A 23,537-nucleotide genomic window follows, 5' to 3' on the forward strand; every position below is an offset into this window, starting at 1 on the left:
ACCGAGTGATAAGTTAAAGTGAGAGAACTGTTGGAGGTGGACTAAGTAAATCTGAGGTCAGGGTGGAAGTTGGCGGCAAAGTTGATGAATTTTATGAGCTCAGAATGGATGCAGGAATGCAGTTGACAATATAGCAGAGGAAAAGTTTGCCAATGCTCCCAGTGTAGGCCTGGAATATGGACTGTTCCACGTAGCGCACTTACAGGCAGGCATAGCTACAGCCCATTGAGGTCCCAGTAATGATCCCATTGGCATTCCAGTAGTCATGGGTTCCATTACTAGAAACTACCCTTGATCATCATCCTCTGCTTCCTATCACTGAGCCAATTATGAACCCAATCTGCTATCTTCCCTGGATCTTATGTGATCTAAACCTCCTGACTAGTCAGCCATGAGGGACCTTGCTGCAGTCTATATATATGACATCCACTGCCCTTTCATCAGATAGTCTCTTGATTACCTCAAGAGATTTGTCAGACAAAGCTGTGCAGTCTGAATCAGACTTCGTCTCTCCAAGTGTTGATAGGTTCTGTCCCTCAGAATCCCCTTCAACAATTTACCCACCACCAGTGTTAGACTCACTGGCCTTTAGTTCCCTGGCTTGTGCCCTGCATTTTTTTTTTCCTCCAGCTTCCTGTAAGATCTGACAATACACCAGGTTGGGGCCTGGGGATTTATCCATCACTCATTTCCCCATTTCCTCAGTTTCCACTATTTTCTCCACAGTAAAAGTCAAAGAGAACTGAACTGGAGCTACAAGATGTCATAGCTATACTTTGAAAGTGAGCAATGATATACGCCTAGGTTCAGAGTCAATATTTACCTCTCAACTAACTCCTAAAAAACAACTTATGACTTGATAATATTGTTGATTGCAGGTGCAAAGCCTTTGTGATTGAATAATGTGGAAATACAATTCTAGGGATGGCTTTTGGGATGACTGGAAAGTGCAAGTATTTATACAAAGTGGATTGGCATACAAGGAAGCCAGAGCTAGTGGGAAGATAGAGGATTGGGAAGCTTTTTAAAACTTGCAGAAAGAAACTAAGAAGGTCATTAGGAAGGAAAAGATGAATTATGAGAGGAAGCTGGTGACTAATATCAAAGAAGAAACTAAAAGCTTTTTTAAGTGTATAAAGGGTAAAAGAGAGTCGAGGGTAGATATAGAACCAATACAAAATGACACTAGAGATATTGTAATGAGAGATGCAGAGATGGCAGAGGAACTGAATGTGTATTTTGCATCAGTCTTCATACTGGAGGACATCTGCACTATACCAGACATTCAAGAATGTCAGGGAAGTGAAGTATGTGCAGTGAAAATTACGACTGAGAAGGTGCTCAGGAAGCTTAATGGTCTGAGGGTGGATAAATCTTCTGGACCTGATGAAATGCACCCTCGCGTTCCGAAGGAGGTAGCTGGAGAGATTGCGGAGGCATTAACGATGATCTATCAAGAAACGATAGATTCTGGCATTATACCAGATGACTGTAAAATTGCAAATGTTACTCTGCTATTTAAGAAGGGCGGGAGGCAGCAGAAAGTAAACTATAGATCTGTAAGCCTGATATCATGGTTGGGAAGTTGTTGGAATTGATTGTTAGGGATGAGATTATGGAGTACATGGAGGCACATGACAAGATAGGCCAAAGCCAGCATGGTTTCCAGAAAGGAAAATCCTGCCTGACAAACCTACTGCAATTTTTTGAGGAAATTACAAACAGGGTAGACAAAGGAGATGCAGTAGACATGGTGTACTTGGATTTTCAGAAGGTCTTTGACAAAGTCCTGCACATGAGGCTGCTTAGCAAGATAAGTGCCCACGGAATTACAGGGAAGTTACTAGCATGGGTGGAGCATTGGCTGGTTGGCAGAAAACAGAGAGTGAGTAGAAAGGGATCCTATTTTGGGGCTGCCGGTTACTAGTGGAGTTCCACAGGGGTCGATGTTGGGACCACTGCTTTTTATGGTGTATGTCAGTGATTTGGAATATGGTATTAATGGATTTGTGGCTAAATATGCCAATGATACAAAGATATGTTGAGGAGCGGGTAGTGTTGGGGAAACAGAGAGCCTGCAGAGAGATTTAGATAGTTTAGGGGAATGGATAAAGAAGTGGCAAATGAAATACAATGTTGGAAAGTGTATGGTCATGCACTTTGGTGGAAGAAATAAACAGGCAGACTACTATTTAGGTGGGGAGAGAATTCAAAATGCAGAGATGCAAAGGGACTTGGGAGTCCTTGAGCAAGGTACCCTAAAGGTTAACCTCCAAGCTAAATTGGTTGTGAAGACGGCGAATGCAATGTTGGCATTCATTTCTAGAGGTACAGAATATAAGAGCAGGGATGTGATGTTGAGGCTCTATAAGGCACTCGTGAGACAACACTTGGAGTATTGTGTGCAGTTTTGGGCTCCTTATTTTAGAAAAGATATAATGACATTGGAGAGGGTTCAGAGAAGATTCACAAGAATGATTCCGGGATTGAAAGGGTTACTGTATGAGGAACATCTGGCAGCTCTTGGACTGTATTCCCTGGAGTTCAGGAGAATGAGGGGGGATCTCATAGAAACATTCCGAATGTTAAAAGGCCGGAACAGATTAGATATGGCAAAGTTATTTCCCATGGTAGGGGAGTCTAGGACAAGAGGGCACGACTTCAGGATCGAAGGACGTCCATTTAGAACAAAGATGTGGAGAAATTACTTTAGTCAGCGGGTGGTAAATCTGTGGAATTTGTTGCCACGAGTAGTTGTGGAGGCCAAGTCATTGGGTGTATTTAAGACAGAGATAGGTTCTTGATTAGCCAGGGCATCAAAGGGTATGGAGAGAAGGCAGGGGAGTGGGGATGACCAGAAGAAGTGGATCAGCCCATGATTGGATGGCGGAGCAGACTCGATGGACCAAATGGCCTACTCCTGCTCCTATATCTTATGGTCAATAGGAGGTTTAGGATATGCCAGCTGGAAGGGCTAGAGCTTTGTGTGAAAAGTTCAGGTATTGTGACCGGAAGAGTAGTGACGAGAGATTAGGATTCTGAAGAACCAAATGTGTTTACTTTATTTACAGACACAGCTCAGAACAGGCCCTTCCAGCCAATCTGCCAACAACCTGGCCACCGACTTAACCTTGGCCTAATCACTAGATAGTTTACAGTGACCAATTAACCTACTAACTGATATGTCTTTAGACTGGGAGAGGACAATAGACAATAGGTGCAGGTGTAGGCCATTCGGCCCTTCTAGCCAGCACCGCCATTCACTGTGATACTGGAGCACTTGGAGGAAACCCACACTTTCACAAACTCCTTTCCAGATGATGTCAGAATTGAACTCCAACCCCCCCCTCCAAGCTGTAATAGCATCGCTACACTACCGTGGCCCCCCCACCAGTTGGAACAGTGCATCTGCAAAGATCAAATCAGTGACACAAGTCCCCAAAAGCACCATGTCCTGTACTGCAAACACGAGGAAATCTGCAGATGCTGGAAATTCAAACAACACACACAAAATGCTGGTGGAACACAGCAGGTCAGGCAGCATCTATAAGGAGAAGCACTGTCGACGTTTCGGGCCGAGACCCTTTGTCAGGACTAACTGAAAGGAAAGATAGTAAGAGTTTTGGAAGTAGTGGGGGGAGGAGGAAATGCAAAATGATAGAAGACCGGAGGGGGTGGGATGAAGCTAAGAGCTGGACAGGTGATTGGCAAAAGGGATACAGAGCTGGAGAAGGGAAAGAATCATGGGACGGGAGGCCTCGGGAGAAAGAAAGGGAGATGGGGGGGGGGAGAAAGCACCAGAGATGGAGAACAGGCAGAGTGATGGGCAGAGAGAGAGAAAAAAACAACTAAATATGAAGAACTAAACACCATAGGCATTGCTGCATAATCCAGTAGAACTCAAAAAACAAGTCAGCACCTTGTTCAAATATCCTAACATTTGCCTCACTCATTAGCTCAGTAAGAGTTGATGTCCCGAGTACGGACGACGAAGGGGGGAGCAGACTGTGGTTTGGATCTGAAACACCAGGGATCGGGAAGGTAAAGAGGTTTACAGCTGTGTCAGGGGTCCGGAGTCCCTGTATATATCCCACTACGTTAAATTCACTTGAATTTATATCAGTGCGTGACACGTAAGGAAATAAAAGTAAACTGTGTTTGGAGATTGAAAAGTGTCCGATAGATTCTCGGAGTTTTAATGTACCCGGGTCGGCTGCTCCCAGCATTCGCTCCTGCGCTTCGCAACAAGTGGGGAATTGGGGTGTGTTGCGCTTTTCTCCATTGTTGCAGTGTGGTTTAGGACAAAATCTAGATACTGGTGTTGTCCTTCATCTTCCCACTTCCCTACTGTAAAGTTTATTCCCATCTGTATCAGTTGTCACCAGACTGCTCTTCAGTTTCGGTTTCTCAGTGGAACGGAAAGCATTTATTCACAAATCCTAAGCAGCTCGACGCTTCGGGAGAATTTCAAAGCGTCACTACGGACTCGAGTTCTCAGGAAGGACGTCAGCTCAGTACGGACAGGTAATGGCACTGAAAGATTTAAACACTTTCTCATATAGCGACTGCGGCAGTTCGCTCTCTGCAGAGTTACTAACTTTACTCGGGCAAAGCCATCACTACTTAACTTCCGGCGTCCCGGCCTGAGGCTCAGAGCCGGCAGCTGTCAATCAGGAGGTCTGGGTCTGCGCGCTATTAGTTTCCGGCCAGCTGGAAAGTTCCTCGATTTATCTTCAACAAAATGTATTCTTTTTGTCTTTAAGCTTTTGTTTTTAGTAGTCCGGTCGTGTAAAGCACTAACAAGAGGCCATGGAAATGTGAAAGGTAGACTTTAAAACGAATTATAATTTGAGAAATTAACTAAGAGTGACAATGTGTAAACTGGAGTAATAAAGGCCAAAAAAAAGTTGGACGGAATACCCACCAAATTAGATCACAGCAGTGCGAAGCTACTTTTCTCCTATCTAGTATTTGCACCGTTTTCGATATTATTTATTTTTGCCGCGGACTAAATAATGAATGAGCCTCCCGTTTATTTAATTTTAAACAGGCGATTTACAACATTAGGATCGGCTTGAGGTGTTAATTCTTTGTCGGCGAGCAGAATCTTGCAGTATTCACGTATTCATTTGTGGAAATGAAACTGAAACTATGGATACGATGTTAAGAATGCCCGTAATCTCCAAACCCAAACAAGGAAACTCGGAAGAAGCTTGACTTCACCATGGCCGTAACATTCTACAGGTTAACTACTCTTAACACAGATTTGTACTGTCCTTTCATGGCAGTGAAGTTGGAAGGATATGCAAAATCAACGAGATCTATTGCCAGATGATTTGTGCCCTTTGTGTGTGTAGGCTGTATGTGGTCACACACAGGATGTGATTCACGCTCGCCACCTGTTGCTCAAGGAGGAGGGGTTCACGTTGTGGGATATTGCATGGCGGTGGTGGGGGAGAGTGAGATGCTGGTCTTTACATGGGATAGGTCATAGACATCCGCATCTGAGGAAAAAGGAGTGGGAATGCAAGGCTGGGGAGTGGTACGGATGGAGAGGGGTCTAGTTTCAGAGAATGGGATCTGGTGATGGATACTGGGTGGAGGTATTGCCTGCAATAGGGGTAGTGTGGCCTTTCAGCATTCAGTGAATGAGAGCTGTTTCATGTGGGTGGCTGTATACATTAATATCAACAAGATGCAGTTTGCCAGTCCCTGCAGAACTGGAGGGAAATTCCATTAAACCTTAATTAGTTTTCAATGGAAGTTTTCTTTCCACAATCCCTTTACACAAGATTTAGCATGATATTAATTGTTATCATTTACCACAATAGATTCCTGTTGGCTTTGTAGCTGTTCTTTTCCCTGTCCTGCATGTTAAATGATAGACATACCCACCCTAATTCTGATTTGGGGTGAGGCTCCTTTGCTTTAGAAGTTCAGCCTTAGAAGTACACAACCATACTCTGTATCAGAATCAGTGTTTTCTTTATAGTATTTCAAAACAGTGGCAAGTTTATGCCCACAAGAAAGGGATGGTGATTTTTCCAGTTACTTAAAGTAATGTTTCCAAATGCCCACCCCTGCACTTTCTATTTTGCATACTAATAGTGAACAGACATGTAAAATTTTATCTGTGGATGACCCTATGGAGCTTTACTCTTTGCATAACTTATTACTATTGCATTGTCAATAACCATAATCTATTACTTAATTCCCTTCCAATTTATGATAATCTTCAACCAAATGAATTGCCTGTTGTTGATGTCTCATTGAACTGGAGTTGGATGTATTTAGGATCATCTGGGACACTGAGCTCATGAAAATGTCTCTTTTACTTCTCTTACGTTTGTTTTTCACCATAAGAATGTTCCTGTGACTGTTAGAGCCTGCAGTTTACAGTTTGGAGTCTGTTTGAGTGACCTAGTGCTTTCTGTCTCTGAGAAGATTCTGGGAAGTGAGCACGTACTCGGATGGTCTTGATGTGAGGAAACTTTGAGGTGATGCATGAGCTGATATTCAACTCCATTTTTCCAGTTGAAGCGCTCATTAACTGATGATTAAAGCATCGAGGAAGATTGAGGTGAATGCAGAAGGCGAGTGAGAGTTCAGCACCGACTGCCTTCCTTTTGATTGCTGTGGGAGAAGTCTGTGAGCGGCCTTTCACTGTGGCAGGGGGATAGGCCTCTCTGCCTCGTGGTGTCCCTCTCTTTCAGTGAATGCCAGTGATATCGTAGGATGCTTTTTCAATGTTTTGTGAGAAGGTAGGAGGTTTGGCAGTTGATGTTCTGTTAGTTTTTTGTGTGGAGGAGTGTTTCTTTGGGGGGGGTTGATGTTCTTGTTCCATTTTTGTGTGGGGGAGGGGGTTTTGGGGATTGGTCATCAGGATGCTGTTCTTTCTTGTGCGGGGAGTGGGTGGGCTTGATGTTTCTCTGAACAATTTTCATGTTCTTTGTTTCATGGCTATCTGGAGAAGACACATTTCAGTGTTATCCATGCTTTGATAAATTAACCTTTGAACCTTTGTAGCTTTATACTAAGGTGATAACAACCAAGATAGAAGCTTCGGATAGATGGGTGAGCACCAGTAGCAGAAAGGGCAGTAGACCATTTGCCTCACTAGTAGGTATAACTGTTTGGACACTGTTGGGGGTGGGGGGGATGTAGGTTGATCTCTGAGGGGCTAGCAGTTGCAGTAAAGCCTCTGGCACTGTGACCAGTTCAGAGGGAAAGAGTGCGGTCAGATAGGACAATAGTGATAGGAGACTGAACATGAGCGGGACATACAGGAGAGTCTGTTGCCTCAGAAGAGACACCATGATCATGTGTTGGCCTCCCTGTTGCCAAGGTTAAAGATATCTCTGTGTAGTTGCAGCATATTTGTGAGATGTCGAGTGTACAGACAGTGGTTGCTGTACATTTTGGTATAAATGACATGCAATGCCGGGAAAAAGTATTCACCCCCCCCCCCCCCCCCCCCCCCCCGGAAGTGTTCATGTTTTATTGCTTTACAATGGATTTAATTTGGCTTTTTTTTACACTAATCAACAGAAAAGGATTCTTCTGTGCCAAAGTGAAAACAGATCTCTACAAAGTGATCTAAATTAATTATAAATATAAAACACAAAATAATTGATTGCTTTAAGTATTCACCCCTGTTAATATGACACAGCAAATCATCACTGATACAGCCAATTGGTTTTAGAAGTCATGTAATTAGTTAAATGGAAATCTGTTTTTGGAGACCTGTGTGCATTCAAGGTGTTTCAATTGATTGTAGTAAAAATACACCTGTATTTGGAAGGTCCAACTGCTGGTGAGTCAGTATCCTGGTAAATGCTACACCATGAAGACAAAAGAACACTCCAAGCAACTCCATGAAAATGTTATTGAAAAGCACAAGTCAGGAGATGGAGATAAGAAAGTTTCCAAATCACTGAATATCCATTGGAGTACAGTTCAGTCAATCATCAAGAAATGGAAAGAATGTGGCATAGCTGTAATTCTGCCAAGAGCAGGCCGTCCTCAAAAATTGAGTGACCGTGCAAGAAGGGGCATCATGAGGGAGGCCACCAAGAGGCCTATGACAACTCTGAAGGAGTTACAAGCTTCAGTGGCTGAGATGGGAGAGAGTACGCATACAACAATTGTTGCCCGGGTGCTTCACCAGTCACAGCTTTATGGGAGAGTGGCAAATAGAAAGCCACTGCTGAAAAAAACTCACATGAAATGAGTTTTTGAATTCTGAAATTTGCCAGAAGGCATGTGAGAGACTCTGAAGTCAGCTGGAGGAAGGTTCTATGGTTTGATGAAACCAAAATTGAGCTTTATGGTCATCAAACTAAACGATGTTTAGCGTGAGCCACACACCGCCCACCATCAAAATCACACCATCCCTACCATGAAGCATGGTGGTAGCTGCATCATGCTGTGGGGATGCTTCACTGCAGCAGGCCCTGGAAGGCTTGTGAAGGTGGAGGGTAAAATGAATGCAGCAAAATATAGGGAAATCCTGGAGGAAATCCTGATGCAGTCTGCAAGATAACTAAAACATGGAAACTTCCAAGGGAGGTAAATACATTTTATAGCACTGTAGATGGAACGAGGGATAAGGTCCTGCAGAATGAGGACAGGGAGTTAGGTAAGAAGTTAAAAAGCAGGACCTTGAGGGTAGTGATCTCCAGATTATTCCCAGGGCCACATGCCTGCAAGATCAGAAATAGAAAGGTAGGCCAGTTGAATGCGTGGCCAAGGAGCTGCTGCACAGGTCAGGTATTTACGGCCTTGTACTTTTGGGATTTCTGGAGCAATGGGCGACCTGTAGCTGTACATTATAGGAAGGATGTGGAGAATTTAGAGACAACCCTGAGATTCATTTTCTTGCAGGCATTCACAGTAAATAGAAGAAACTCAATTTAATCAGTGAAAGACCACGTCCAATAGGCCAGTAAGCAACTAGTGTGCATAAGACAACAAACTGTACAAATAGAAAAGAAAGAAAAAGAAATAATAAATAAACAAATATTGAAAACATGAAATGAAGCGTCCTTGAAAGTGAATCCATCGGTTGTGGGAATAGTTCAGTGTTGTGTTGAGTGTCATACTCTCTGGTTCACAAGCCTGATCGTTGAGGGGTAATAACTGTTCCTGAATCTGGTGGTGTGGGTCCTGAGGTTCCTGTACTTCCTTCCTAATGACAGCAGTGAGAAGAGAGCATGGCCTGGATGGTGGGGTCCCTGATGATGGTTGCTGCTTTCCTCTAATAGCACTCCATGTAAACGTGCACAATGGTGTGGAGGGCTTTACCTGTAATGGATTGTATACATTTTCCATTCAAGTAGATTGGTATTTCCATACCAGGCCGTGATGCAGCCAGCCAATATACTCTCCACTGCACATCTATACAAGTTTTTTCAGAGTTTTAGATGTCATGCCAAACCTTCACAGACTCCTGAGAAAATAGAGGAGCTGCCATAATTTCTTTTTAATGGCACTTATGCTGGACAGGACAGATCCTCTGAAATGATAACACTGAGGTATGTAAAGTTGCTGACCCTCTCCATCTCCGATTCCCCCAATAAGATCTGGCTTGTGGACCCTACAGTTTCCTTCTGAAGTCAATAATCAGCTCCTCGGTCTTGTTGATATTGAGTGAAAGGTCATCGTTGTGGCACCACTCAGCCAGATCTTCAGTCTCCCTCCTTTATGCTGATTCATCACCACCTTTGACTCAGCCATCATCAGTGATGTCACCAGCAAATTACATGTGGCATTGGAGCTGTGGTTATCCTCACAGTATAAAGTGAGTAGAGCCAGGGGGGCACCTGTGCTGATGATGGTGATTGTGGAAGAGGTGTTGTTTCTAGTCCGAACTGACTGGGGTCTTGTGAGGATAGGTTGAGTGAGCCAGGGCTTTTTTCTTTGGAGTAAAGGCAAATGACAGCTGACTTGATAGAAGTGTACAAGATGATAAGAGGCATAAATTGAGTGGACAACCAGAGACTTTGTTCCAGGGCGAAAATGACTAATATGAACAAGCATAACTTTAAGGTGTCAGGAGCAAAGTGTAAAGTGGATGTAACAGGCAAGTTCTTTACACAGAGAGGTGAATCTGCAGCACACACTGACAGGAGTGGTAATATTGCAATGGGCACATGGATGGAAGAAAAATGGAGGACTGTGTAAGAGGGAAGGGTTAGCTTGATCCCAGAGTAGGGTAAAATGTAGGAACAAATCATAGGCCGAAGAGCCTGTTCTGTGCTGTACTGTTCTATATTCTAAGAAGGATAGGTTGTACTTGAATCAGAGAAAAACCAGTATCCTTGCAGAGAAATTTGCAAGAGTTTCACATGATGGTTTCAATTAGACCGACAGAGGAATGGGATTCTGAGCAGGGCATGTCATGGGATTAAGCACTAGCCACCAAGAGCAAGTCTAGTAATCAGGATATCCAGGGGCACAATAAAGACAACAAAAGAACTATTCAGTTAAACTACATTTATTTTCAACAGGTAAATTGTACAAACTAAAAGCACAAATTGAGTGTGGAATATTGTTAGTCATAACACGAGGAGGGCAGGGTGGCAGCTCAGTATTCCAGAATACAGATAGTTCAGATTTGACAGGTACAGTTAGGAGGGGGTGTTGCCTTTTTAATGAGAGACCAAGCAGTAAGAGCAGTACTTAGGGATGCCATTCCTGGGGGATTGTTAAGTCCGGCCGTATGTGTGAAGTCAGAAGAACAAAGGGATAGTCACTCTAGTGGGGATGTAGCACAGACCTCCAATAGCCAGTGGGCACTTGAGCAGGTGTGTAGAGAAATTGTGCTTAGCTGTAAGAACATTAGCATTGTATTACTAGGAGATTTTAATTTCGCTGTTATTGACTAAACCACCCTGAGGGTTAAGGACCTGGGGTGGGGTGGAATTTGTAAAATGCATCAAGGAAAGTTTCCTGAGTCAAAATATAGAAGGTCCTAGTTAGGAAAGTGTAACCCTGGACTTCCTCTTGGGAAACGAGGCAGGGCCAGCAACTGTAGTTTAGGAAGTCTGTCAGTGCCACTCTGGTGACCATAATTGGATTAATTTTAGAGTAATGATGGAAAAGGATTAAACAGATCGACAGGTTAGGGTCCTAAACTGAAGGAGAGCTAATTTTGAAGGTATTTAACATTAATGATCGGCTTTATTTGTCACATGTGCAGTGAAATGCATTGTTTGTGCCAACCAGCCAAACTGCCCAAGGATGTGTGGGGGCAGCCTGGAAGTGTTGCCATGCTTCTGGTGCAGACACAGCATGCCCACAACTTACTAACCTTAGCCGGCATGTCTTTGTAATGGGGAAGGAAACTGGAGCACCCAGAGGAAACCTAAATGGTTACAGAGAGAATGTACAAAGTCAGGCAGTGGTGGAATTGAACCCAGGTTGCTGGAATCATATTAAACTAACCAATAGCTCCTGTGCTGCCATTAGCTCTTGGTAAAGGTGCCGAGAACTGGAAGGTAGCTAATATTCTATTGTTTAATAACGGTAGCAAGGACGTGCCAGGGAACATCAGACCAACCTGTCTGAGGTCAGTAGTGGGGAAGTTTCTGGAAGGAATTCTGAGAGGACAGGATACAAGAGTCTGATCAGGAGGAGCTTGCATGGCTTTGTGCATGGGAAGTCATGTTTGATGAATCTTTTAGAGTTCTTTTAAAGAGATAACCAAAAGGGAAGATGAATGTTGGGTAGCAAATGTTACCTATTTGGAGTTTGGCAAGGCCTTTAACAAGGTCCCACATGGTAGGTTGGTCTGGAATGTTAGATCCCATGGAATCCCGGGAAAGGTAGGTGGATCTGAACTTGGTTTGAAGCTAGGAAGAGTGGATGGTGGTTGAAGTTTCTTGGAATGGAGGCTGGTGACTAGTGAGCTGCGGGGTTTGTTGTTGGGACCCTTGTTTTTGTTATTTATATAAATGAGTTGGATATAAGTTTTGTACAGTAAGTTTGTGCATGACATGAAATTAGGTGGTGTTGATGGTGAAGAAAGTTATCATAGATTGCAAGGGGATCTTGATCAGTTAGGGAAGTGGGCCAAGGAGTGGCAAGTGGATTTCAGTACAGGTGATACGTTTTGGAAAGTCCAACCACCTTAGGGCTTACACTGTGAATGCTAGTGCAATGGAACAGAGAGAATTAGGAGTACAAGTGCATAGCCCATTGACAGTGGCATCACAATTAATCAAAGCGGTGAAAAGGGCTTTTAATACATTGGCCTTCTCTAGTCAGGGCATTGAATTCAGGGTTGGGACATTGTGTTACAGTTGCAAAAGCCTTTGGAGAAGCCATACTTGGAGTATTATGTATAGTTTTAATCACCCTGCTATAGGAAGGATGTGGTTAAACTGGAAAGCATGCAGAGAAGATTTACAGAGATGTTGCCAGAACTAGAAGTCCTAGGTTAAAGGGAGAGGTTGGCCAGTGTAGGTCTTTCTTCCTTGGAATATAGAATGTGTGGTGACTTTAAGAGAAATATCTAAAGTTATGAAAAGCATTTATATGGTAGACAGTAAAAGTCTTTTCCACATGGTAGGGGAGCCCAAAACTAAGTGGCATAGGTTTATGATGAGAGGGAAAAGATTTAAAAGGGACTTTAGAGGGCACCCTTGTCATGTAGAGAGTGGTGAGTACATGGAATGAATTTCCAGAAGATGATCGAGGCAGGTACAATAGGGTTATTTAGGAAGGACGGGTAGGTAGATGGAGGGGCTCCTTATTCTTGAACCATAAGGCATTAGCATAACCTGATCAATTGTGGGAAAGTGAGCAGATAGATTATGATCAACAGAACCCTTGAAATAAGTGCTAATTCCTTTTTCTGATTCCACATGCAAAAGTAACACTATTCTTGTTCTTTGTAGGGATTATGCCAGTCTTGTTCTTTGTAAGGATTTGCAGGGATATGGGCTGAGCACAGGGAATCGAGGCTAGCTGGGTGGGCACCAAAGTTGGCATCATTTTGTTGAGCCAGAGGGCATGTATGCGTCCTTTAATGTTCTTTGGCTCGATGAAACCTACTGAATTCTGAAAGGACTGATGGAGTGAATGTGGAGAGGATGATTTCATGAGTGGGAGAGTCCATGATCTGAGGGTACAGTCTGAAGATAAAGGAATTTACCTTTAAAACTTCAGCCAAAGAGCAGTGTATATGTGGAACTCAGGGTTGTGGAGGCCAGCTCTTCAGTTATATATAAGGCTGAGGTTGATAGATTGTTGATTATTTTTTAAAAAATAAGGGTTCTGGGTAAAAGCAGAAAACTGACATTTGAAGAATATTCATGATTGAATGGCAGAGCCAAACTCGTTGGATTGAATACCCTAATTCTGTTCTTGTATCAAGGTTTTAAGGTCTATTGAGGTACAAGAATCTGCTCCACATTCTCTGAACCATAAGGCATTAGCATAACCTGATCAATTGTGGGAAAGTGAGCAGAAAGATTATGGTCAACAGAACCTTTGAAATAAGTGCTAATTCCTTTTTCAGCTTCCACATACAAAAGTAACACCAGTCTTGTTCTTTGTAGGGATTATGCCACCCAAGGGCACCACACGAAAGAAGCTTCCTGAACCTCTGCCTGAGGGATTGGTTCTGACAGATTCTGAGAAAAGACATTGGAAACTTGGGAAAGTTATTGGCAGCGGTGGATTTGGACTGATTCACTTAGGTAAAGAATATCTTTTTGCACAATTTATTTCTTGAGAAAGCCTGAGCTCTTTAAGTGATTCACGGTCAACAAACATTCAGTATTTACTGTTTTACTGGGAGGTTGCTTTGCTTCAGAGAGCTATGTAGTAACAAGGAATCTCTGAGCATCACAAACTGAATCCATCCTGATATTTTTGTGAGTCTCCATTTAGTTTTCTTCTACATCAAGGGGAAACTCGGTCTATAAAGCTTTTGACTTTCATCCTGTGGGAAAAGTATGTCCAAAACTGCATTATTCCCTGCAAGTTGCATTGCTCCTGGTATTGCTTGTGGCAGTTAATGAAAAGCAAAGTGTGAGGGATGTTCTTTGTTAATTTTAATTTTATTTATTAATTCATTGTATCAATTGTATGATCAATTCTATCCATATTAAACCCTATTTCAGAATATACTTTCTCCCCATTTCTGGATAACACTAAGGTAGTGTTATCCAGAAATAGAGAGAATGTTTAGTAGTTCGTGATATTACCAATAAGATAAATTTTTGTAAATGCATTGAAATTCACCACATATATAAGGTGAGCCGTTATTTGACAATCATCCAGTGAAGTGCAGTTTTTGTCTTATTATCTTAGAACTATCAGTCACTTATTGGAGCACAAGTAATGGTGGCCAGCAAACCTGATATTGTTCCTGATAGAATAGGAGCTTAGGTGTTCCAGAGGTTAGAACAAAACAGCAAAGTCTTTTATTTCCAATAAATACATCAGTCTGCAGAAGTTTACTTTGTTGCTCTTTTTGCACAGTAAACGTAGCTTTGGTCTCTGGCAGATGTTAAGTGTCCAATTTGATGTGTTTTGGAAAATATTGATGCCAGCATCAAAGATTGAGTAAACTTGGCGCAAATTTGTGATCTTGACTCAGAAAGCATGGTGCTGGAAACCGTCAAAACAGGCAGATCGGATTACCTGAGCATGACATGGTGCAGCCAGGTGTGTTTGTTGAGAACTCACGAGGTTCTACAACTTAAATATTTTCAGTTGGAAATATCTTTTTGATGTATTAAATGTTGAAATACATTTAATTACTCAGAAACTGACAGGTGTATACCAGTGAAATATTGAGTCGTAATGGAAACATAATATTGTTCTAATTTGTATTCCTTTAACCACAATATTCAACTGATTTTACCTAACAATTAATAATGCATAGTAACAGTAATACTTGACAATATACTTTGGTTTCTGAACTAATTAAGGATAGATAACATAGAACATAGAAATCTACAGCACATTACAGGCCTTTCAGCCCACAATGTTGTACAGACCATGTAACCTATTTTAGAAACTGCATAGAATTTCCCTACCGCATGGCCCTCTACTTTTCTAAGCTCCATGTACCTATCTGAGTCTCTTAAAAGACCCTATTGTATCCTCCTCCAGCACTGTCACTGGCAGTGCATTCTACACATCCTCCATTCTGTATGGAAAAACTTACCTCTGATGTGTCCTTTGTACCTACTTCCAAGCACCTTAAAATTATGTCTCCTCATGTTAGCCATTTCAGCCCTGGGAAAAAGCCTCTGGCTAGCCACATGATCAATGCCTCTCATCATTTTGTACACATCTATCAGGTCACCTCTCATCCTCCGTCACTCCAAAGAGAAAAGGTCAAATTCACTCAAACTATTCTAATAAGTCATACTCTCCAATCCAAGCAACATCCTTGTAAATTTTCTCTGAACTCTTTCTATAGTATGCACACCCTTCCTGTAGTGAGGTGACCAGAAATGAACACAGTACTCCCCAAGTGGGGTCAAAATAAGGTCTTATATAGCTGTAACATTACCTCATGACTCTTGAAGTCAATCCCATAGTTGATGAAGACCAGCACATCATACGCTCTCTTAACAACACTGTCAACCTGCATAGCAACTTTGAGTATCCTGTGGACATAGACCCCAAGATCTTGCTAATCCTCCACACTGCCAAGAGTCTTACCATCAATATTACATTCTGTCTTCAAATTTGACCTACCGAAATGAACCACTTCACACTTATCTGGGTTGAAGTCCATCTGCCACTTCTCAGCCTAGTTCTGCATCCTATCTATGTCGCACTCTAACCTCTGACAATCCTCTTGACTATCCCCAACACCCCCATCTTTTGTGTCATCAGCAAATTTATTAACTCCCCTTCTACTTCTTCATCCAGGTCATTTATAAAAATCACAAGAGGAGGAGTCCCAGAACTGATCCCTGCAGAACACCACTGATCACCATCCTCCATGCAGAATATGAACCATCTATAATCACCCTTTGCCTTCTGTGGGCAAGCCAATTCTGTATCCACAAAGCAGGGTCTCCTTGGATCCTTTGCCTCATTATGTTCTGAATGAGCCTTGCATGGGGAACCTTATTAAATGCCTTACTGAAATCCATATACACTACATCTACTGCTCTACCTTCATCAATGTGTTTTGTTACATCCTCAAAAGAATTCAATTGTAAGGCATGACCTGCTCTTGACAAAGCCATTCTGACTATCCTTAATCAGATTATGTCTCTGCAAATGCTCATAAGTTCTGCCTCTCAGGAACTTCTCCAACAACTTGCCCACCACTGAAGTAAGACTCACTGGTCTGTAATTTCTTGAGTTATCTCTACACCCTTTCTTGAACAAGGGAACAACATTTACAACCTTCCAATCTTTTAGTACTTCTCCTGTCCCTATTGACGATGCAAAGATCATTACCAGAGACTCATTACCATTTCCTCCCTTGCTTCCCACCATAGCCTGGGGTATATCTTGTTCAGTTCTGGCAACTTATCTAACTTAATAGCTTTCAAAATCTCCAGCACGTCCTCTTCCTTAATGTCTATATACTCAAGCGTTTCAGTCCGCTATAAGTCATCCCCACAATTGCCAAGCTCCTTTTCAGGGATGAATACTGCAGCAAAGTTTCGTTAAGCTCCTCTGCTGCCTCCTCCAGCTCCATGCACTTGTTTCCACTATGGCTCCTGACTGGTCCTATTTTCACACAGTTCATCTGCTTGCTCTTCACATATTTGTAGAAGGCCTTAAGGTTTTCCTTAATCAAGTTTGCCTAGGCCTTCTCATGGCCCCTTCTAGCTCTCCTAATTTCATTCTTGAGCAGCTTCCTGGTACCTTTGTAATTTTATAGAGCTCTAACCGTACCTAGCTTCTTGAACCTTTTCTAAGCTTTTCTTGGTTTCTAGATTTCCTACATCCTTTGTACAACATGGTTTGTTAAGCCTACCATCTTTTCCTTGCCTCAATAGAACATACCTGTGCAGAATGCCAGGCAAATGAACATTTGCCACATTTCTGCTGTGTATTTCCCTGAGAACATCTGTTCCCAATTTATGTTCCCAAGTTCCTGCCTAATAGCATCATATTTCCCTCTACCCCTATCCCTCTCCAGCACTATGATGAAGGAGATAGTTGTGATCACTACCTCCAAAGTTTTCTCCCACCGAGAGGTCTGACACCTGACCAGGTTCATTCCCAATACCAGATCAAGCCTCTCCTCTAGCTGGCTTATCTACATATTGTGTCAGGAAACCTTCCTGAACACAGTTAACAAACTCCACCTTGTCTAAACCCTTTGCTCTAAGGAGATAACTTTACTAATATTAACTGTTAAAATCACCCATCACTACAACCCTATTATTATTGCATCATTCTAGAATCTGCCTCCCTATCTGCTCCTTGATATCTCCGTAGCTATTGCGGGGGTGGGGGGGGGGGTCTGTAAAAACATCCAGTAGGGTGGAGGATTACATATACCTGGGGATACGAATTGACAATAAACTGGACTGGTCAAAGAACACTGAGGCTGTCTACAAGAAGGGTCAGAGCCGTCTCTATTTCCTGAGGAGACTGAGGTCCTTTAACATCTGCCAGAAGATGCTGAGGATGTTCTATGAGGCTGTGGTGACCAGTGCTATCATGTTTGCTGTTGTGTGCTGGGGCAGCAGGCTGAGGGTAGCAGACACCAACAGAATCAACAAACTCATTCATAAGGCCAGTGATGTTGTGGGTGTGGAACTGGACTCTCTGACTGTGGTGTCTGAAAAGAGGATGCTGTCCAAGTTGCATGCCATCTTGGACAATGACTCCCATCCACTCCATAATGTACTGGTTAGGCACAGGAGTACATTCAGCCAGAGACTCATTCCACCGAGATGTAACACTGAGCGTCATAGGAAGTCATTCCTACCTCTGGCCATCAAACTTTACAACTCCTCCCTTGGAGTGTCAGACACCCTGAGCCAATAGGCTGGTCTTGGACTTATTTCCACTGGGCATGATTAACTTATTATTATTTAATTATTTATGGTTTTATATTGCTATATTTCTTCACTGTTCTTGGTTGGTGCGGCTGTAACAAAACCCAATTTCCCCTCGGGATCGATAAAGTATGTCTGTCTGACTGACTTCCTTTTCTGCAGCTGTGATACTATCACTGATTCGCAATGCCACTCCCCCACCTCTTTTGTCTCCCTCCCTGTTCTTATCTGAAACATCTAAAGCCCAGCACATTCAGCAGCCATACCTGCCCCTGAGAAATCCAAGTCTCTAACGTATTGATATCCATGTATTGATCCATGCTCTGAGTTCATCTGCCTTGCTTATGATACTCATGTTTCAGGTCTGTCCTGTTGCAAACTGAGCATCAGCAGTGTTTTTGTGACTATGGTGTGTGCTTGGATTTTATTGAAGCCAGCACGACAGACCATTGATTGAAATAACTAACTCAGCACTGACTTAGGATCAACATTTGTAATTTCATGATGTACCATCTGTAGTTGGTGGAAGGGTTGTGAGTACAGATATTATTCCGTAATAATTTTACACAGATTAAACACAATATAAAGCCTTGTTTATATCACTTTTCCTTTAGTAAGTAGATGATTGCAAGTCCTTGAAAATGAAACTGGCAAATTTAACTGCTGAAAAAGCATTAGAGTAATTCCCAGTCAGAGCTGAGGTTTGAATAGGGTGGGGAATTCACTGGTGGATTTTTGTGTCAATAATCTCTGCATTGTTTGATTTTTGGTCATTTTTTTAAATTGTTTTTATTTCTAGCCGCTCCTGCTTCAGCAAATGATGTTGGGAATGATGCAAAATATGTTATTAAAATAGTAAGTACGCTGTTTTTGTGGAGGTAATTTTTGGATTATATTTGCTTGAAATCAAACTGCAGTTGTTCCATTCAATAACACACTTTCAGCTTTTGTTTGTTCCATTACTGAGGTGCCTAGTTGATTTCATTTTGTACAACTGACCTTCAAATCCAAAAGAGCTCCATATTGTTGTAGAATTACAAACACAAGAAAATCTATAGATGCTGGCAATCCAAGCAACACACACAAAGTGCTGGAGGAACTCAGCAGGCCAGGCAGCATCTGTGGAAAAGAGTACAGTCGATGCTTTGGGCCGAGACCCTTCAGCAGGTCCTGTACTCTGTAAACGTCGACTGTACTCTTTTCCATAGATGCTGCCTGGCCTGCTGAGTTCCTCTAGCATTCTGTGAGTGTTGTCTAGATTGTTGTGTTGGCTACGCCCATGTACAGAGCCTATTGATGGGGTCAGGTGACTGTTCCTCACAAGCTCGTTGTTAACCTGATAATTTATATTCTCACATTGATATACAATCAACCTATTATTGCTGTTTTTTTTTAACTCAGAAATAGAGCCCTTCCGACCCAGTGACCCCACACCACCCATGTGACCAATTGACCTACTAACCCACCCGTCTTTGGAATGTGGGAGGAAACAAGCAGATGAAGGAAACCCAACGTACAAACACCTTACAGCAGTGGAAATTGGTCCTGGGTTGCTGGTCCTGTAATGATGTTACACTGGCCACTACACTGCCATGCCACCACAAATTATTGATGATTTGCAACATTTTTATAATTTCATCTCACTATTTACTAGTCAAATCACTGAGCACAAAAACAATCTCTTGGCCCATCTCATCCATGCCGAACTGTTATTCTGGCTTGTCCCATCGACCTCCAGCTGCACAATAGCTCTCCATGCCCCTCCCGTCCAAGTATAGCAACTTCTCTAAAGTGTTGAAATCAAACCCACATCCATCACTTCCACACTCTCACCACCCTCTGAGTGAAGAAGTTCCTCTTAAATACTTCTCCTTTCACCCTTAACCCAAGCCCTCTAGTTCTAGTTTCACCCAACTTCAGTGGAAATGACCTACTTGCATTAACCCTATCTATACCCCTCATAATTTTGTATATCTTTATCAAATCTTTCCTTGTTCCCCTACTCTCCAGTGAATAAAGTTTTAACCTTTTCAACCTTTCCTATAACTCAAGTCCCAGCAACATCTTTGTAAATTTTCTCTGCACTCCTTCAATCTTATTGTTATCTTTGCTGTAGGTAGATGATCAGAACTGCGCACAATACTCAGCTTTTATTTTCACATTCAGATTTTTTTTTATCGTGCATCGAACTACATAGTGAAATGGGTCATTTAGACCATAAGGCATAGGATCAGAATCAGGCCATTCAGCACATCAAGTCTGCTTGCCGTTTCATCATGGCCGATCAGTTTCTCTCTGAACCCCGTTCTCCTGCCTTTCATGCCCTGACTAATCAAGAACCTATCAACTCCACTATAAATAAACCCAGTGACCTAGCCTGCTCAGCCACCTGTGTCAATAAATTCCACAGATTCACCACTGTCTAGCTAAAAAAAATTCCTTCTCATCTCCACTCTAAATGGACCTCCCTCTTTTTTAAGGCTGTACACTCTGGCCCTAGACTCTGCCACCATAAGAAATATCCTCTCCACATCCATTCTATCTCAACCTTTCAACGTTCAATATGTTTCAATCAGATCCCCCTCATTCTTATAAATTCTTGCGAGTACAGGCCCAGAGTTGTCAATCGTTCCTGATACAATAACCCTTTCGTTTCTGGAATCATTCTCCTGAACTTTGTCTGAAGCCTCTCCAATGTCAGTACATCCTTCCTTAAATGAGGGGCCCAAAACTGTTCACAATACTCCGAATGGGGCCTCACCAGTGCATTATACGGCCTCAACATTACATCCTTCTTATGTTCTAGTCCTCTTGAAATGAATGCTAGCATTACATTTGCCTTCCTCTCCATTGACTCAGCCTGCTAGTTAACTTTTAGGGAATCCTGCACAAGGACTCACAAGTTTCCTTGCTCCTTGGAATTTTGACTTCTCTCCCCATTTAGAAAATAGTCTAAGCTTTTATTCCTGCTCGCTTTATTCTCATCCTTTGCCTCTGCCAATCAGCCAATGCTCTATCCATGCACTTCCCAACACTATTCCGCCTGCCGCTTCTTTGCCCATTCTCCTAATCTGTCTTAAATCCTACAGCCTCTCTGCTTCCTTAATGCAACCAGCTCCTCCACCTGTTTTAGTATTGTCCGCAAATGTGGCCACGAAAGCATCAATTCTGTCATCCAAGTCGTTGACTTACAAGATAAAAAGAAGTGATTTCAAAACCAACCCCTGCAGAACAACACTAATCATCTACAGCCAATCAGAATACTCCCTTTGTTCCTATCCTTTGCCTTTGCCAATCAGCCAATGCTGTATCCATTCTAGTATATTTCCTGTAATACCATAGGCTCTTATCCTGTTAAGCACCTTGCACATGATACCTTGTCAAAGGCCTTCTGAAAATCCAAGAACACAATATCTACCAATTCTCCTTCGTCTTTCCTGCTTGTTAGTTCCTCAAAGAATTCTAACAGATTCAGCAGGCAAAATTTTCCTTTTAAAGAATAACCATTCTGGAAAGATTATTACTAATGCTTTCAAGCTCTCTTCAGCGACCTCTTTCAGAACCTGGAGGTGTAGTTTGTTTGGTCGAAGAGACTTAACTACCTTCAGACCTTTCAGTTTCCCAAGCACCTTTTCCCTCGTAATAGCAACTGCACTCACTCCTGTCCCCCCCACAGTGAAGACTGATGCAAAAGACTTAATCAGTTCATTCGTCAATTTCTTGTCCCCTATTACTACCTCTCCAGTACATTTTAAGGCAGACAAATTTCTACTCCTGCTTCTCTTTTACTCTTTTCTCATGCTTTGCTAATTTCCTTTATCCCATTGTAATGCTAATACATCTAACTTTAGCATCTCCCTCTCAAATTGCAGGGTGAATAATATCTTAATATGATCACTTTCCCTTAAGAGTTCCTTTACTTGAAGCTCTCTAATCAAATCTGGTTCAGAACACCACATCCAATTCAGAATAGCTGATCCCCTAGTGGGCTCAACCACAAACTGCTCTAAAAAGCCCTCTTGTAAGCATTCTATTAATTTTTTTTCTCTTGGGATCCAGCAGGAGGCTGATTTCCCCAATCTTCTTGCATAATGAAATCCCCCTTGACTATCATAACATTGCCCTTTTTACATACCTTTTCTATCTCCCATTGTTATTTGTAGCCTCCATCTTGGCTACTGTTTGGAGGCCTGTATATAACTCCCATCAGGGTTTTTTTTACCCGTGCAGTTTCTTAATTCTACCCACAACAATTCTACATTTTCCAATCCTCTGTCACCTCTTTCTAAGGATTTGATTTCATTTTTTACCAACAGAACCACATCACGTCCTCTGCCAATTCAATGCGTATCCTTGGAAGTTAAGCTCCTAGCCATAATCTTCTTTCAGCCAGAACTCAGTGATGCTCACAATGTCATAATTGCCAATCTCTAACTGTGCTTCAAGATCATCTACCTTATTCTGTATACTGCATGCATTCAAATATAAAACCTTCAGTCCTGTATCAATAACTCTTTTTGCAATTTGTCCCCCTTTTACACGGCAACTCATCACAGTGATTGCAATTTTGCCTTCTCATCTGCCTGTCCTTCCTGACAGCCTCAATACTCACTGCTTCTGCTTGTAAACCAACAGCCTTATCACTGGTTCCCACCCCTGCCAAATTAGTCTAAACCCACTCCATTAACAACCACCCACTTAAGGATGGGTGGGGTAGGGGGTGCGGTAGTCTGCAAATGTCACCACCTTTTTTTTCTCACCAACATCTTATACAACTTCAATATAACATCCCATCTCCTGTACTCAGTACTTTGATCTATGAATGCCAATGAGCCAAATGCTCTCTTTATGACCATACCTACCAGTGATGCCTCTTTCAAGGAATTACAGATCTGTACTCACAGATCCTTCTGTCCGATCACACTTCTCAGCACCCCACCATTCAATCTGTAAGTCCTGCCTTGATTTGTCCTCCCAAAGTGCAACACCTCACTCTTGTCTACATTAAATTCCATCTACCATTTCTCAGCCTTCCTGGCTTTCCCCAGTCTTGGTGTCATCCACAAATTTGCTGATCTAGTTTATCACATTAACATCCAAATCATTGAGTCATTGAATTGTGCAGCACAGGAACAGGTCCCTCAGTGCAACTGGTCCATGCTGACAGAGATTCTTATCTAAACTAGTTCTATTTGCCTGCACTTGGTCCATATCCCTATAAACCGTTCCTGTCCATGTACCGTTTAAATAATGGTAATCAAGTACTTGTGGTTCTCACCTAGTTGAATTTTGTTGTTTACAATCCTTCTAACAATTTCATTTAAAAAATCTCTTCCTCTGGTTTTATGACCTTGTTTTTCTATATTAATTGGCACCTTGTTTTGTTTGTAATGCATTCTCTTCAAATCTCTACGTATTTACTAATTACTTGATTTTAAAAAAAAATTTCAGCAAGCAGATCCCAAGTTCAGATTTTTAATTGCTAATCCTGAAACAATATTATTAACAACTTGGTGAAGGGATCAAATGTCAAATTGCATA

At 42.2% G+C, this 23,537-nt stretch overlaps 1 protein-coding gene across 8 annotated transcripts in view; it reads left to right on the forward strand.

The window, feature by feature from the left end:
• The window catches only part of LOC140730502 (serine/threonine-protein kinase VRK1-like), a 252,495-nt gene that overhangs the window by 160,535 nt on the left and 68,423 nt on the right, over nucleotides 1-23,537 (forward strand). For 3 of the 8 annotated variants that reach the window (XM_073051035.1, XM_073051039.1, XM_073051040.1), the window contains exons 2-3: nucleotides 13,563-13,703; nucleotides 18,796-18,851. In XM_073051035.1, the coding sequence (XP_072907136.1) occupies nucleotides 13,568-13,703; nucleotides 18,796-18,851 (192 nt within the window). In that variant the 5' untranslated portion in view covers nucleotides 13,563-13,567. Of the gene's footprint in view, nucleotides 1-3,802; nucleotides 4,042-4,283; nucleotides 4,525-4,677; nucleotides 4,825-5,050; nucleotides 5,245-13,562; nucleotides 13,704-18,795; nucleotides 18,852-23,537 lie in introns of those variants that run through there. The other 5 variants (XM_073051033.1, XM_073051036.1, XM_073051037.1 and 2 more) reach the window with 5 other exon arrangements.

Source organism: Hemitrygon akajei, chromosome 7, assembly GCF_048418815.1.
Source record: "Hemitrygon akajei chromosome 7, sHemAka1.3, whole genome shotgun sequence".
In the NCBI taxonomy this organism is placed as follows: Eukaryota; Metazoa; Chordata; class Chondrichthyes; order Myliobatiformes; family Dasyatidae; genus Hemitrygon; species Hemitrygon akajei.